The sequence below is a fragment of the Colletotrichum tamarilloi genome, assembly GCF_030869305.1.
Source record: "Colletotrichum tamarilloi strain Tom-12 chromosome Unknown Scaffold_17.1, whole genome shotgun sequence".
In the NCBI taxonomy this organism is placed as follows: Eukaryota; Fungi; Ascomycota; class Sordariomycetes; order Glomerellales; family Glomerellaceae; genus Colletotrichum; species Colletotrichum tamarilloi.
Window position 1 is genome coordinate 202,495 of NW_026849400.1, and position 14,482 is coordinate 216,976.

At 54.5% G+C, this 14,482-nt stretch overlaps 5 protein-coding genes across 5 annotated transcripts, besides 1 other annotated feature; 4 read left to right on the forward strand and 1 right to left on the reverse strand.

The window, feature by feature from the left end:
• Window positions 1-1,798: 1,798 nt before the first annotated feature.
• On the forward strand, window positions 1,799-2,077 carry CTAM01_06232 (uncharacterized protein; the record flags this gene model as incomplete). Its single annotated transcript, XM_060522260.1, has 1 exon — window positions 1,799-2,077. The coding sequence occupies one exon, from the start codon at window positions 1,799-1,801 to the stop codon at window positions 2,075-2,077; it is 279 nt and encodes a 92-aa protein (XP_060382988.1).
• A 1,379-nt stretch (window positions 2,078-3,456) lies between these two features.
• On the forward strand, window positions 3,457-3,732 carry CTAM01_06233 (uncharacterized protein; the record flags this gene model as incomplete). The annotated part of the gene is made up of 2 exons (XM_060522261.1): window positions 3,457-3,596; window positions 3,657-3,732. Coding segments are annotated over 2 exons (216 nt in total), but the record flags the coding sequence as incomplete, so codon positions are not given.
• A 431-nt stretch (window positions 3,733-4,163) lies between these two features.
• Window positions 4,164-4,388, reverse strand: CTAM01_06234 (uncharacterized protein; the record flags this gene model as incomplete). The annotated part of the gene is made up of 1 exon (XM_060522262.1): window positions 4,164-4,388. A coding segment is annotated over one exon (225 nt), but the record flags the coding sequence as incomplete, so codon positions are not given.
• A 144-nt stretch (window positions 4,389-4,532) lies between these two features.
• On the forward strand, window positions 4,533-5,068 carry CTAM01_06235 (uncharacterized protein; the record flags this gene model as incomplete). Its single annotated transcript, XM_060522263.1, has 3 exons — window positions 4,533-4,647; window positions 4,750-4,962; window positions 5,031-5,068. The coding sequence occupies 3 exons, from the start codon at window positions 4,533-4,535 to the stop codon at window positions 5,066-5,068; spliced, it is 366 nt and encodes a 121-aa protein (XP_060382991.1).
• A 1,822-nt stretch (window positions 5,069-6,890) lies between these two features.
• Window positions 6,891-6,968: a sequence feature (Short protein (CTAM01_06236, KAK1500784.1) was converted to a misc_feature.).
• Window positions 6,969-12,420: 5,452 nt separating this feature from the next.
• CTAM01_06237 (uncharacterized protein) lies at window positions 12,421-13,820 on the forward strand (the record flags this gene model as incomplete). The annotated part of the gene is made up of 2 exons (XM_060522264.1): window positions 12,421-13,037; window positions 13,130-13,820. 2 exons carry the CDS (start codon window positions 12,421-12,423, stop codon window positions 13,818-13,820), a joined length of 1,308 nt encoding a protein of 435 aa, XP_060382992.1.
• Between the last annotated feature and the right edge of the window lie 662 nt (window positions 13,821-14,482).

A 14,482-nucleotide genomic window follows, 5' to 3' on the forward strand; every position in this document is an offset into this window, starting at 1 on the left:
CAAGATGAGTAAGGATTCCCTGGAAGGCTGGAACAACCGTTGAGACAGGGACTGGACACAACGGGCGGCGATGAGGATGGCCCGATGAGAGCCCTGGAGGATGATGGATAAGAAGCTGAGAAAGTTAAAGCGACGTGATCTAATGTGGAGGAGGGGGAGGGGAAGATGGAAGAAGGAGCCTCAGAGGAGGGTGGGAGGGATCTCTCTCACCAAAACGTGTAGGGGGGAAAACGGAAGGAGGGAAGGGGGGAGAAAAGGACAAAAAAAAGGAAAGGGAAACAGGGACCCCAAGGCAAATTTCACCACTGCCCAATCGCCTATTCGCTGAGAAGACGGGGCCAGCTCCGAAGAAGACGGGCAAAGAACCCCGATCGACGCGACGCTCCCGCCTTCACCCAGTCCTATGGGAAGGTACCCTACCTGTCACGCCTGCGCCCGGTATCTGGGCAGGTACCAACGGCTTTTTGCCTTGTCCTCCTACCTTCCCTTGTTGTGCGCCTTAATCGATGAACGGAAGGAGCTCACGATGCGGAAAAGAGTTTCATGATTCGTGGTACCTGACCTTAATTGAGGCGATCGCGCTATCCAAGTCGCTTATTTGGAAGGCGAGGATGGCAGCAATGTCTACCAAGGTATGTGCCCAGTGATGCACACCTACCTTACCTGCCTTGCCTTACCTTGCCTTCTATTCACCGTCCCGGCCACGGAATACTCCGACTAGCCATGCGCCCGCGCCTGTTTGATTTGATGATGATCCTCTCCGAGTTCCTGGGATGACCCGAACTTGAAGGTCCTGACGGATAGTAAGGTACTTACGTTATGTATCCGTGTCTCATTCTTCTTTCTTGGATGGTAAGGTAGGCGGGTACTTTAGGCAGGCACGTTGAGCATGCACCGACTCATCCGCCGTGTTCCTTCCCTTCCCGAGATCTGGCAATGAAGAGGAGACCCGCCGCATTCAATTTCGATTCACAGGCAGGCTCATCATGGAAGGCACCAACCTATCCGAGGACGAAGGCAGGTAAATAAGAAGGCAACTCCAAGGCTCCTTCTAGTTGGTCGATACCAGAGGAGGGCAAGCACCTCCCCAGGTCTTTCTTGTCCGAGTCTGCCAAGGTACCTGTCCTACTTCTCCTCCGACTCAGTCTAGAGATGCCTTGCGCATGTGTCGGGGAGAACTAATATCTCGCATCCATCTCCAATGTCAACGCTTTCTCTTCCACTACGACGATATCTGACCGCCGAAACTCATCTCACCTCAGTACCAGATAGCTGTTGCTCGCCTTCTTGATTGGTACTTAACAAGTGTCGTGGGTTTGGCCAATTTCTCTCGCACACCAGCACCATGCCCCGCCCCGCCTTCTATCGTGGCTATAATATCGTCAAAACCTCACAAGTCAGCAGGGCCCGACGGACCAGGCTGATCCTTGCACATCAAAGCCAAGTGCCAAAACCGTTGACGCGCTCTCGGCCGACATGGTGCTGGCCACAAGCACATGGCATCGCTGTGGGAGTTCCCGCCCGTCCCATCTGCTTCACGTATCACCCCTTCAAGGCCTCAACCCCGCTGTGTATCATGCACCAGGTCACACCGTCACACACTTTACACACTTTAGCGTCGCATCGATTTCATCTGTTCAGACACATGGACAAACAGACAGGGTATCCCGACCGCCTTTAACTTCAACTTTACCAACCACACCAACTGTGACGGAACAGCAGGGGATCACCTGTGGGTTGGCCCGGATGTGATGGGACGGGACACTGGTGGACGCACTCGCTAGCCCCCAAACATCAAATGCCACTGTGCGCAACCACGAGGCACGGCAACATACCCTTTGGGAACATCGAGCCACAGCTATCGCGGCTCGCCGTCTTCTTTATGGTTGCCCACAATCGACATATCCACCTCTTCAATTCGTTTCGCGACTTGCCGCCAAGGTTAACAGACCGATCGAGCGAGCAGGACGAGAAGAATGGAAGTGGGCGGACGTTCGTCAGCAGCAACTCGGCTAGCAGGTACGCCAAACATGCCGTGCCCGTCCTGTCCAGATTTCCTACCTGCCCGTCAAAATAACAGATGTTTCGATCTCTAGGAGATCGCTTTGAAGTGCGGAATGATACACAGGCTGGCTGCCATTCCTCGACAATTTATAAAACCATGTGGTGAGTCCGCGCACGCCAGGGCTATATTTGAACATGATGCCAATGCTAATACCTCATTTAGCCTGCTTGCTTCCTGGTAACGCACTTCATTGGCCCATGTTCGACGTGATTCAGAGCAAACTGGAGATTTCGGGCGAGCAAGACAGTGAGCCCAGTTGGGGAGCGCAGAGCCGTTCCCGTACCAGTGGCGTAAGTGTTCCCAAGAGCCCGTTATCCTGGGAGCCTTTGGGCCATTCCACGTCGGCCGCGCGGTTCCACACACTCTATACCTGCTCCACCAGGACTTGGGGTAGGAACAGCTTTCGCTGTCAGATTACCGCCAGTTCCCGTCCCAGTTCTGGGTCACCGACCAGCCCGGAAGAGCGACCACAAGTGCGGGCACACCAGCCAGGGCAGACAGAGCAGGGGGGCTGGCAGGCATCATGATGGGGGGGACATGGCTCCATCCGCACGCGGCCTGGAAGCAACACGGGCCCAGACAAGAGCTCAGGAGAGGGTACCCGGGCGGCATCTCAGTGGTGCAGGATGGGTGCCCTGGCCCATTACCCCCTGGGCTTACTGAGGGGCGAACCTGCTGACCGGCCCATCATCATCCATTGCCATGATATTCGCCGGAAGCTTGCAGAGCAGTGGGCCAAACGGGCATTGATCAATCCAAAGAAACAGAGCCAGCCGAGAGCTGAAGACAAGGTCAACGACAAACGCGCATCATTACGACAGCGTCAGCCAACGAGAACAGTTAAAGAAGAGAGTTCTGCCAAGGGCACGGTCTTGATGCGAACATGATCCGCCGATTAATCTGTCGAGCTGTACTCCGTACTGTGCAAGTTCGGCCAACAGCTCGCTGATTATCGTCATTGGTGTGGAGGCATGGCATTTGTCTCCCAAGTAGTCGTCAGCAGCAACAACTTCTGACAACAGACGACTCTGTCAATCGATCCACCAGGCTGAGAAGAAGAAATTCTCCCCTTTGGACGAAGCACAGTACGAAATTGAAAACGACTATCGATCATTCACGTTGGCAAGTACATTTGCGCCGTTGCACAGTGATCCTTGGACAGGATAAGGACAAGCGATCACTGGTAGACGCAAATTGGGGCCCACCCTTTCGAGAATCTCACAACAGTCGCAAATTGGCTATCTCGGACCAAGGCAAAGGACATTAGAGATTTGCGACATCGCTCGGTCGCTTGACTCTGGAAAATAACCAGAAGGTATTCGATCGCGAATGGCGCGGTATCCTTTTTTTTTCTTTCTTCTTTCTTTTTACCTTCCTCCTGGCATCATCGATCATCGAACTCCAGCTATTCTTCTTTCAGCCTTGGCGTCTTTGGCCAGAAATTGCTTCTTCCGGCTCAGTTTGGGCACCTCGCACTATTGAATCAGACACCACGCCGAGGCCTACTGAAGCTTGCCGTTTCTTTCCCTAGGTAATCATGAGCCATACAAAAGAGTATGATTATCAACAACGCCCCTGACGAGAGGAACAAATCGAGTGCAACGGTTTCTGTTTGGCTCCTACAGCCGAACGCGGGCCATCGCGCGACCTGCCGAAAGATAAGGTAGGCTTCAGCCATTCACGGCCGAAGCGACGATGCAGTCTGGCAGAGCGAGTTCAGCACCCTGGACTCGATTTTGCTACAACTCAACAACTTTTTGCTATGGAATATTGGGCGTCGAACGGTCATCCTAGCCCACCTCATCGCACTGAATCGGAACGCTCCTGGTTGGCTTAATTCTCAGTCATTCGTTGATAAAGGACTCGATAAAATACGCCGTCTGGTATATGTGAAACCCGATTACCGCAGATTTCCCGCCCGGGTTACTGTGGAGTTGATGATGCCGACAAGGGCATGATGGTTTGAGTGGTTTTGGGGTTTCGGGAGCCTGGCATACCACTACGCTCACAGTTCACTTGTCGTAGAGCGCTAGCTGCCACTCGTTTGGCAGAAGAAGCCCAGGATGCATACCACCTTACACATGGATTCCTCAGCGTCTCAGCCCACCTGAGTGGACGGGGGTTCGTTCCGATCGAGACCCGTTGGTTGATCTATTCCGTTGCTGCCCACAAACAAGCATGGAGCGGCGAGGCGCAGGGAGAAGACATCACAGGACCACGAAGCGCTGTGACGCAGGCTCACGCAGCTAGCAGCCAGGCAGGGATTTGTTACCAGTGCTGCTGCTGCTACTGCTGTGGTGGTGGTACCCGTACGGAGACTCAGTACATACCTACCCTACTCGACATTGCAGTCCCCTTGTATACGTACCGATCACAATCAGCCACGGATACGTCTGCGCAACAACAGTGTTGTTGTGGTCATCGCGTCTGCATACTCACATCTCAATCAGTCTCTGACTCTCTACGGATGCAGAGTACCATCACCCCAACCGCAACATCGCGACCCGCGTCCTCCAGGCCCATCCCACTGGATCCGGTCTTCCAACGTCAGCTGGGCCGTGCCTTGAGACGCGACTCAACGCGTTCGTATGACCGTACCCGAAATTGGGATGCCCAGTCGACTTTGCATCAAACTGGGTTCTTTTTTATTGCATAAAATGAGAGCTCCCCTGGGTTCCTCCCAGGTTTGCCCTGTGCCTTTGCCTCCGCACCGCCGTTATCATTCGTACACTCTACTGCGACGGAGTTCACGGGCTTCGAGGCAACGAGACCCCGGCTACGGCACCCAGAAGCTCGCCTCCCGTCGGCGTTCCACGGCAAGATCCGCAACACGGAGAAACGCGGGCATGCCAAGGTTTGCCCGTCCGCGCGTGTGCTGCGGTCCTCCCGCGAAACCCGTGAGAGTTGGGCAGCTGTTCTGCTTTATGACTGGACTGACTTTGCCTGACATTTCCGCTCAACCTAGTCTCCTCGACCTTTAAGTACGGCTACGTGATTCCTTAAGCTCGGTCCGGTCATGCTTGCCGTCAGTCTAGCAAAATGCGTGGCCACTGCGGCTCAGTATTGAGCCCACGCTACGTATACAGACTCATTTCACGCCCACTGCAAGTGCAGTAGCTGGTGACAAACAGCCCTCAGCCAGGCTAAGACTGTTGCGTCAGAGGTTTTTTACTGCGTGGGCGTACAGAGATCGAGCATCACAAAGACTTAGACGAGGCGAGAGGAGCGTCCCGCGCTGAGACACCTCCTAGAAATACAAGACACCAGGATCTAATTTGCGTGGTAGGAACAGAGACCCTACCAAGGCAACAGATGGGATGCGTGGACTGGCATTCCAACCCTCGTGTCCTCTCCACAGAACAACACCCTAGATTCAATGTCGCGCAGAAGATTTCGTCGCACCTTGTCATTTCGACTTAAGACAACCATCACAGCTCCACAATGTATGTAGTAGGGCAGTTTCTCGTCTTTGATGGCATGAAACAGATCATTTGCATTTCATCTGAAGCCAAGATGAATGTACGAATGAGGTACTCTCGGATGATGCTGACTCCCAGTTCCAAGCAGGCAGGCAGGGTAGGGGTGGCGGAGGCACCGCAGGTGTCAGACAATGGCGCACACAGCAGCAGCCAGCGACTGATTTTGGGCAGCTTCTTCGGCCAGGATCGGTATCCGAGGTGCTGCTGTATCCTCCCCTCGACTAGTCGTGGCTGGTCTTCAAACAGCAAGCCAAAATATCCGCACACACACACACACACACACACACTGCTCGCCTTGCCTGCGGCCAGATCTGCGACCGCCGCCCGGGCTGGTGGGTTCAGACACGGGATTAGACGCGGCCAGTCAAGCCAAGGCGCACGTTTTCCCTGTTTGGTGCGGCACTCCACATCTTCCACCACTTTCTTCCACGTCGCCGGCCCACGGACAACACCGGCGAGGGCCGTACCTAAGATACCCTGTACTGCCAGCCGCCAATAGGGCAGACCCAGAACTGGGGGCGCGAGCTACCGAGGGAGGGCTGTACGAGTCAACCTGGACTACAGTTAAGCCAAAGGAAGTAAGGGGCATGCGAATGAACAAATGGAGTTACGACATTCGGAAATGGTAACTCAGTCGATGTTCTTGAGGCAGAGAAATTCGACACTCTGAGCCACTGCACTGTTTGTTCTGCCTATCTATCGGAGTCCTCGAGGCTACGGCCCCTTGTTCGATATGTGACGAAAGGCGATTCCATCCCACAGCGTGCACCAACAGTGGCTGCCCAGACGAGGCACAGCCTGCTGTACTACTATCAGCGACCTGGATAGGAAAAGGCTTTCAGCAACATAGATACAACGGAACCCGCCTTCGCGACACGGAGTGCCAGTTTGCCATTGCATACGGATACACCAAGCCCGATTTCAATAATACATGCTTGTACGCTGTTTTTCGAGATGGCTCCTTGCAAAATATCTCCCCGTTTTGACCACCCTCTGACCATCTGCCCACCCATGACGGACAGAGCACACGGTCTAACTCGGACAACACCCGAAGTTTTAGGCCCTGGGCGACGGAGCATTACTTCAGAGTGAAGTGACAACAGACTCGCGGCAACGAATCTGAATCACCAGAGCGGCCAATTCGACGGACCCTTACCTTCTTGTGCTAATTGATCTTCCAAGCCACGAAGACCTGGGCCTGCGGTCCCAGTACGAGCCGCCGACCGCAGGTACGCAGCCGATCCTTTGTTTTGTTACTCTTGATACGTTTTTGCCGGAACCCCAGACTGCGCTCCTTCTTTGTCACGAGGTCATCCGAATTCAACGATCCGGCGCGAGCCGGAGCCATGCTAGGTATGACGAAGGAGGAAGAAGGGGGGCGGGGGGCGGAGCGCCATCCGTCGTTCTCTCGGGTACCCAAGTGATAGCATTGACGGCGAGGGCCCGCAATAACCGTCATGGCTCAGAAGTATTTCCCACCACCGGTGGGCAAACAAAATGGCTATTGGGTTTGGAGAGACGAGGGACTCTTCTTGTTTTTGTGCCACTTTCTCTTTGTCTCACCGTACCTCTCTGTTCAACCATGCCGTACTCTCCTCTATCTCTCCTACCTATGCAACCATATTCGGTGGTCTTGTATGATTTTGCCAGTGCCTGTTTCGGCTTCTTGGCTGGATATTTATTGAGATGTTGCGACTGGCGAGGGAAAGCTGCAGAGGACTATTTTGCGAATTTGGCATGGCAGCATACCTACCCCAAAGAAGACAGGTTAAGACAGAAAAGCTGCCCATATCAGGAGTCGCTGGGAATCGATTACGCACTTATCCCGAGACTCGCCTCGTTGTTTGCCATTGCACAGCTTTGGAAGTTTTTTTAGTTTTTTTTTTTTTTTTTTTTAGTTTTTTTTGGGGGGCTTCGCATGGGCATTGGAGATCTGGGGTGACATGGGACATAACACGCTGAACTGTGTGTTTGGGGCAGAGCACCCATCCCTTGGGACACTACAGCCGGGCTCAATGAGGAACCAAGAAATTTTCTTCTCGGGCCGTTTTGTTTGCCTCGAGCGTCGTAACGTGCCGTCCTACGTCTGGAAAAAGGTGATTATTTCGCCCTCGGTCCTTGGACGGAAAAGACACTGAAACAGATACAGGTGAAGCGAGCAAAGAGCCCAGAGCAGAACAGAAGCCGAGTCTCGAAATCTTGATCTGGTTGGCTAACGCCGAGGAGGGCCAGCTGGACTTGTTCAAGTCTAGATACCTAGCTGCGCGCACTAGTGTCGAGTTAAGCCGGTGTTGTGTAGCTGACGTTACCTCGATGGGTTGGCTTGTTGTCGGCAGGCGAGAAGGGAGAGGGAAAAGGGCCTAATGCCCGGCCGTTTTCTTTCCACCCCGCCGGCGGTACCTTTCGTCTTGTCTTGCCTTGCACCTTGGTATCTTGACTTTCTGACTTTGGTAGGAGGGTTTGTGGTGGTGGTGGTAGTAGTGGTAGTGGTAGTAGTAGTGGTGGCAGCTCAGCTTCTGCCCTCCAATTGTCGGGTCCTTGCGTGGTTTTTTTCCCTTTCTTCCTCCTCCTCCTCCTCCTCCTCTCCCTTCTTTTTGTCTGCTAACATGTTAATTTCTGCAAATGGGCGGCAAGGTGTGGGCTCTTGGAGGCGGTGGATGATGGCAGGGTATCGTATCCGTAACTGCACAGTACGGCGTAGGTGGTGCTGCAAAAAAAATCGATTATTTTACCGACAATATCTTACCACGGGCTCACAGTACGTACCTGGTAACGGGGAACTAAAGGCAGGCAGCTCCCCAGCTGGAGGCGGCGCCGGTGTTGGAGCAAGACCACGGCCCCTAGGTAGAAGAAGGGGACCTAAGGGGAAGGGAGGGGATACTCCCGCCCACGATAAAGTCACCCATTGGGCGGTGCGACATGATCCGTCCGCTGTGCCATTCCCGCTCGGGTCCACTTTGCGCCATCCACACTCTGAATGTGTGGTGGGAGCAGGGGGTGTATGTACGGAAACTAGAACCTGGAGCACATGCGCAGTACATACGGCGAGCAAGAGACGGGTGAAAGGGGGGGCAGAGGGAGGGCGGAAGCAGAGCGATGATGAGAGAGAGAGAAAGAGAGACAGAGAGCGAGAGCCATGGGGAGGGGTGTGTGTGTGTGTGTGTCTGTCTGTCTTGGTACCTGGGTGTATATGTGTGTGTGTGTGTGTTGTGTGCGGTAGGAGTGAGTGACAGCAGATTCCCATCCCATTCCCATCTGGCGCAGCTTGCAGGTATAGGTAGAATGGCGCAAGGGCTTTCGGGTTGGCAAAATAGGAGCAGCAGCGACAAGGTAAGAAATGCAAAGGCACCAGGAGAAGGAGGAGCAAGGAGTAGGACCAGGAACAAGAAGAGAATGTCGTGGTCAATTGCATCTCACTGGTACCAGGTGACCATTTGTCTGGCGCGCCGATAAGTTTTGTTGCAGACGCTCACACTCTTTGATATACCTTACCTTTCTGCTGGCCAAGAGATTGATTCTCTTCGCGGCCGTCTTCATCCTCTCCATGTTCAGGACTGCTACACCCAGGTATGGATACTGTCGTCATCGCCACCATCAGCGGAAGTTCTTCAGACATCATCTACCTTACCTTACTGCACCCCAAGCCGCATTACCAACCCTTCCATCCAGATCCCATCATCTAACCACCTATCCGCACCCGCACCGCACACTGCCGTCTTCCAAGGTACCCGAGGTTTGGCACCCTGTTTGCCTCGTACCTGAACCTGGGCCCGGGCCCGGCCCCGGGCCTACATCTTCTACACCCTGCGTGTTCTGAGCCCTGCCCGGACAGCGTGCCTTTTGTCTGAGGGTGGTTGCTTCAGGATGATTCCCCTCTCTCCTCTCCAGCTATCGCCGTCACTCAGCCGTACTATTCCCTACCAATATCTCATCCCATCTTCGACAGTGCGCTGCCTAACTCCAGTAGAGGCAAACTCCCCGGGTGGAGTGGCCAAGGTTGCATCCAGGAGTAGTATCATGGAACGACTGCCATTTTACCTCCATCTCGCATACAACCGCCCGTGTTTATTGCACACCGCACGCTGGACCAAGACATTAGAACAGGACAAAACAGGAGCACTGCAACTCAATCTCGAATAGACAACAAGCGACCGGCAATAAGGCTGCAACTTTGATGTGGCTCCTCGCGGTCGGTACCTCAAGGTCTTCGTGTCATATGGTCTCCGAGTACGTTACTTACCATCCAAAGTTCCTAAGAGACCCTTTATGGTCCGCAACATCAGTCAAGGAAGAAATCGAGTCGAGTGCCTACAGTCGTCCTTTGACTATCGCCAACCTCACTACCAAACAACACCTTGAGGGGCCAAGAGAGTGAAGGCACACCAAAAACAAGACCCAAGAAGAAAAGACAAAGAAAAAAAATTACTTCGCCCCCCAACACCAGGTTTTGGCCATCTGAGCGACGTTACTCAGATTCGACGCGCATGCCGTCCGATTCCCTGCGCAGCGGCAACGGGACTGTCGAGGAGGTTACGGTGCGGCACGCTTCCTTGCCTTACACTGCCTTTGCCTCACCACACTTCAGCATCCGCCAGGTCGTCTGGCGTATCCGGCGTGTGGGCATTTGAAGAGCATAGGTGCGGGGTCTTTTCGTACCTCGCTATACCGTCTGGCATACGCAGCATTATCTCAATAGTAGGTCAGTGGTTGTGAGATGTGAGATGTGTGTGAGTGAGTATGTGTGAGGAAGCGCAAAAGCAAATAAGAGTAAGCATAGGGTCAGAATGAGTGAGTGAGCAAGTGAGGTGAGCGAGATGAGAGAGCAAGAGAGACAGTGTGAGTTTGCAGGTTGTGTGAGTGTCCGCATATCTGCCCTGCTGCTGTCTCTCTCTCTCTGCTTCCGTTACTACACTACTGTTGTGGCCCTGCTGTTGGGTGCCCTTCCGCCATCCTGTTCCCATGCTCTCTTCATCAATCCATCAGGTATTGTTCCTCCACCACACACACACCCCTGGGCCGGGGGAGGGGTGGAAGAAGGGGGAAGGGGAAGGTGAGCCACACCCATCTCACACGCAAAGAGTGGAAAGATACGTACCTCGGAGAGGAGACTCGAGGCTGGCATCCCATGTACACGATACATGCAGTACGTACCTGCCTTACCCTCTTGGTTCCCATCCCAGGGCAGTGTCCCAGTGTCCACACTTCAGCGCACGCCTTTTTTCCCTGGCTTGACTCTTGAGACCTTTGGGACCTTGGGACCTTGGGTGGGATCCATGAGATCCTTGGGACATGGACATGGGTACCTGTACCGCGTCTTCCCTGGCACTTTCGTCCCAGAAAGTGGATGAGAGGGTACCATGCTGCGGTACCTCCCCTTCCCTTTCCCTTTTCCCTCCCTTCCCTTCCCCTTCCCTTCCCCTACCCTTACCCCCCGTACCGACCGCACCGCACCGCTCCATGCCCATCCAAGTCCCAAGGTCCCAAGTTCCCAGAGTACGGATGCTGGTCCCATGGTCCAAGGTGGTCTACTGTCTACAAGTACACAGCAAGGTAGCTAGATACGGAGTAAGGTACGGTACGGTACGGTAGAGGCGGTACGGGGTACTCGTCAAAGGTACGGATACTTCTACCTCACGCAGTAGCGCCTCTTTCTTCTCTTGGTTTCTTACATCTTTGGCACAATCCCTCTCCTGCCACTCCACCGCCAACCTGGGCCTTACCTACCCTTTTTACATTACTTTACCCGCCTTTGCGCCTGCTCTGCCTCGCCTGCCTTACCTCACCTTTCTCTCTTACCTCTCTTTCCGTTTACAAACCTTCCAACCTCACCTCGAGCTGTCTGCGCCTGTCGCTCCTTGTCTTTCTGACTTGGCTCTCTCTGCCCTTTCAACCTGCCGACCGACCGCGCATACAATCCTCATCCATCATTCTATCTCATCGGAACAGCATCGCAAACCCCTCCTCTCGCTTTTAGGTTCTCTGCCGTCGCAAGGAAGGAGAAACTGAATAGGGAAAGGAAGAAAGAAGCCATTAAAAAAAAAGAGGAAGAAGAAGAAGAAGAGGGAAAACAGGGACCGCAACATCGTCCTCGTCACCATCGACACCTTCATCCTAAGAAGCTTCACCGTCTGCACAATCAATTGCTTGCTTCCGTTGCTGCTGCTCTTGCAACTGTTGTCTCTCACCGGCAAAACACAAGTCGCCGACACTCCGGGATAGTCTCCTACTTAGTAGTACCTGACTTACTCGGTTTGATGATCCCAACCTGACCTCACTTTCATTCCTCGACAACAGCGACACTACTCAAAGACGCATTCACTCACGTTTATTCGGCTATCATCTTTGTGAGAGTCGGATCATTGCCAAATCCGCCGCCACTTTTAAAATTAATCATTCCAGCCACGCGGTCCAACATCCGTACCGCCCCGTTGTCGAATCTCACCGTACTTACCTTTCACGCACCGAGCTGCCGCTGCTTACTCTTGCGCCCGCGCTCTCCGACGGCTTATACGACACCCGCTATCTGTACTCGACTCCAAAAATCCCCCCACCACCGCCACCATTCTGTGTGCGCGTGCGCTTCTCGAGTCAACCGACTTGGCTGGTCGCGCCCTCTTCTATCCGCCACAGCCCGCTTGGTCATGATTCTTGCCCTTCCCGTGCTTGGTCGGAATTATTTGATAGCAGGGTTCAACAGATAGGCCAACCTGACGCGCAGGCCATTATCGCATCTCGCCTCAAGGGCCCCTTTCAACCACACCACTAACTACAAACACCACTCCACGACACCCACTGCTCGCCAACACGATAGCATCGCGCGGCGACGAGAGTGCAGGTTCAGTCGCGGCATCCGGGTGGACTCGCCGCAACCAGAGCATGGCAGAGGAGCAAGGACGAGGGCCGCCTTCTACACACCGAGAAGACGAAGGTCGACACCAACTTCCTCCCGTGGGAACACCCGAAGACCCAAGATACCACGACGACAGACATCATAGACCCAACATGGCCGCACCAGTAACACTTCCCTCCATTCAGGATCCCCACGGCGCCTACGGCCAACCAGCCTACCCGAGGTCCTACCCTGGCGATCCACGGGGTGACCCGCGCGCCGATCCGCGCGCCAGCAATTACAGCGCCTCCCCGAATTCCGTTAACGGCTACCCGCCGCCGCAACCGGGTGGTCATGCGCCGCAACTGCCGCCGTTGCAACCCCCGGGTGACCCCAGATCTCCCACTTATCCTCCCCCGCCAGATGGAAGGGACGACTACTACAGAAATCGCCAGCCTCCGCCGCAGTATGGCGACCCCTACTATCAGGAGTATCACAACCGTCAAGGCCCGCCTCCTCCGGGTCGCTACGCCGACTACCCTCCACCTGGCCCTGGTGGTCCACGATACGACTACCCACCAGGCGCACCGAGATACGACTACGGTCAAGGAGGCCCTCCCATGCAGCAAGCTGCCCCAAGACAACGAACCTCTATAGCTTGCAGGTACTGCAGAAAGAGAAAGGTACTTCTCCCCCAAAGCGATGCGACAAAGGAACTCTTTGAGACTAATTTGGAATGCTTCAGATTCGGTGCAGCGGCTATCAGAGTGCGCCTGGCGGCAAATGCGTAAACTGCAGCAGGATGAACCAGGAGTGCATATTCCAGCCCGTATCTTCGTCTAGCTCGACTGCATTTGTGCCCGTGTCGGCCATCCAGGGAGGTGTTCCACCGGGAACGCCGCTCTATGGGGCTTACGGGCAGCCTCTACCTCCGGGTTCGCTGCCTCCGCCACCGGGCCCCCAGGGTTATCCCCCTCAGCCTGGCAACGGCGGTTACTACCAACAACCACTCCCTTCTCCAACGGGCGGCTACTCGCCCTACGATGCGCAGCGTGGAAGGCGGCGGCCGAGGGACGATGAAGTTGACGAGCTCCGACCTCCGCCACCCGATCCGAACTCTGCAGACGACCCTCGACGTCGCTCACCAGCCTCGAGCTCGAATCACAGCAGCCCGGGAGGCTACATGGGCTACTCGCAAGGCGGTCATCCCGGATATGACCCAAGAGCGCCTCCGGCTAGACATAGCCCTGGACAGCCGGCGGCAGTACCTCACCCGCAGACGGGAGACGAGCGAGCCGCGGCAGCGACCCAGCGACAAAGCAATTCCTCCACACCCGCAGCATCCTCGAGCTCGGTTATGAGCCTGAATAACTTGGTGGACACGACTCCAAATGACATTGACAGGAACATGCTGGGAAGGCTGAACCGTCCTCCAGTGAGAAAGTGAGGAGATGAGGCGCATGTAGGGGGAGAGAGCGTGATCCTTCGTCTTCAGGGGAACCTAATTATTCCGCGGATATCGACCGCCTCAGTCCGACGCAAATAGGAATGGATCTGCTGGCCAGGTACTCTCTTCGCTTTGGAAAATCTCTCAACACGACAGCCTTGGAGACTACGCTTCCACCTCGATTATTGCGAGCGATGCCGGCGAAAGCGGCAACGACGTCAAGAGATCCATGCGATTTAACTCAGGTTGCATACATTACAAAGTTCATGGGAAACGCACATCGGTCTTTGACAGGCATAGGCAGGCAGGCATGAGCTTCTGTAGCAAGTGAGTTTCCATGATGGAGGGGGAAATTGGCGGGAACGGCTTCCAGGATCAGCCAAAAAAATAAATTCCACGGTCAGCATCGTCTTGATTTACGATTTTTTGGTGTTTGCTGGGGGCTGGCTGAGGTTGGGAAATGGTGGGAGGTTTTTTGCTTGAGCATACCACATACGCGGGTTTCCCGAGATCCGGGAAACTGGTCCTTGCATTCTTATTTGCTTTGTTCTACACCTTTTCTTTTCGTACACAGTCATTTCCCAAAGGAACGGAAAGGGTTAAGATTGGTCTGCCTCACGGCACACGTCTGTTTTTGATTTTCTGTCCTGCCTTTTTACTCA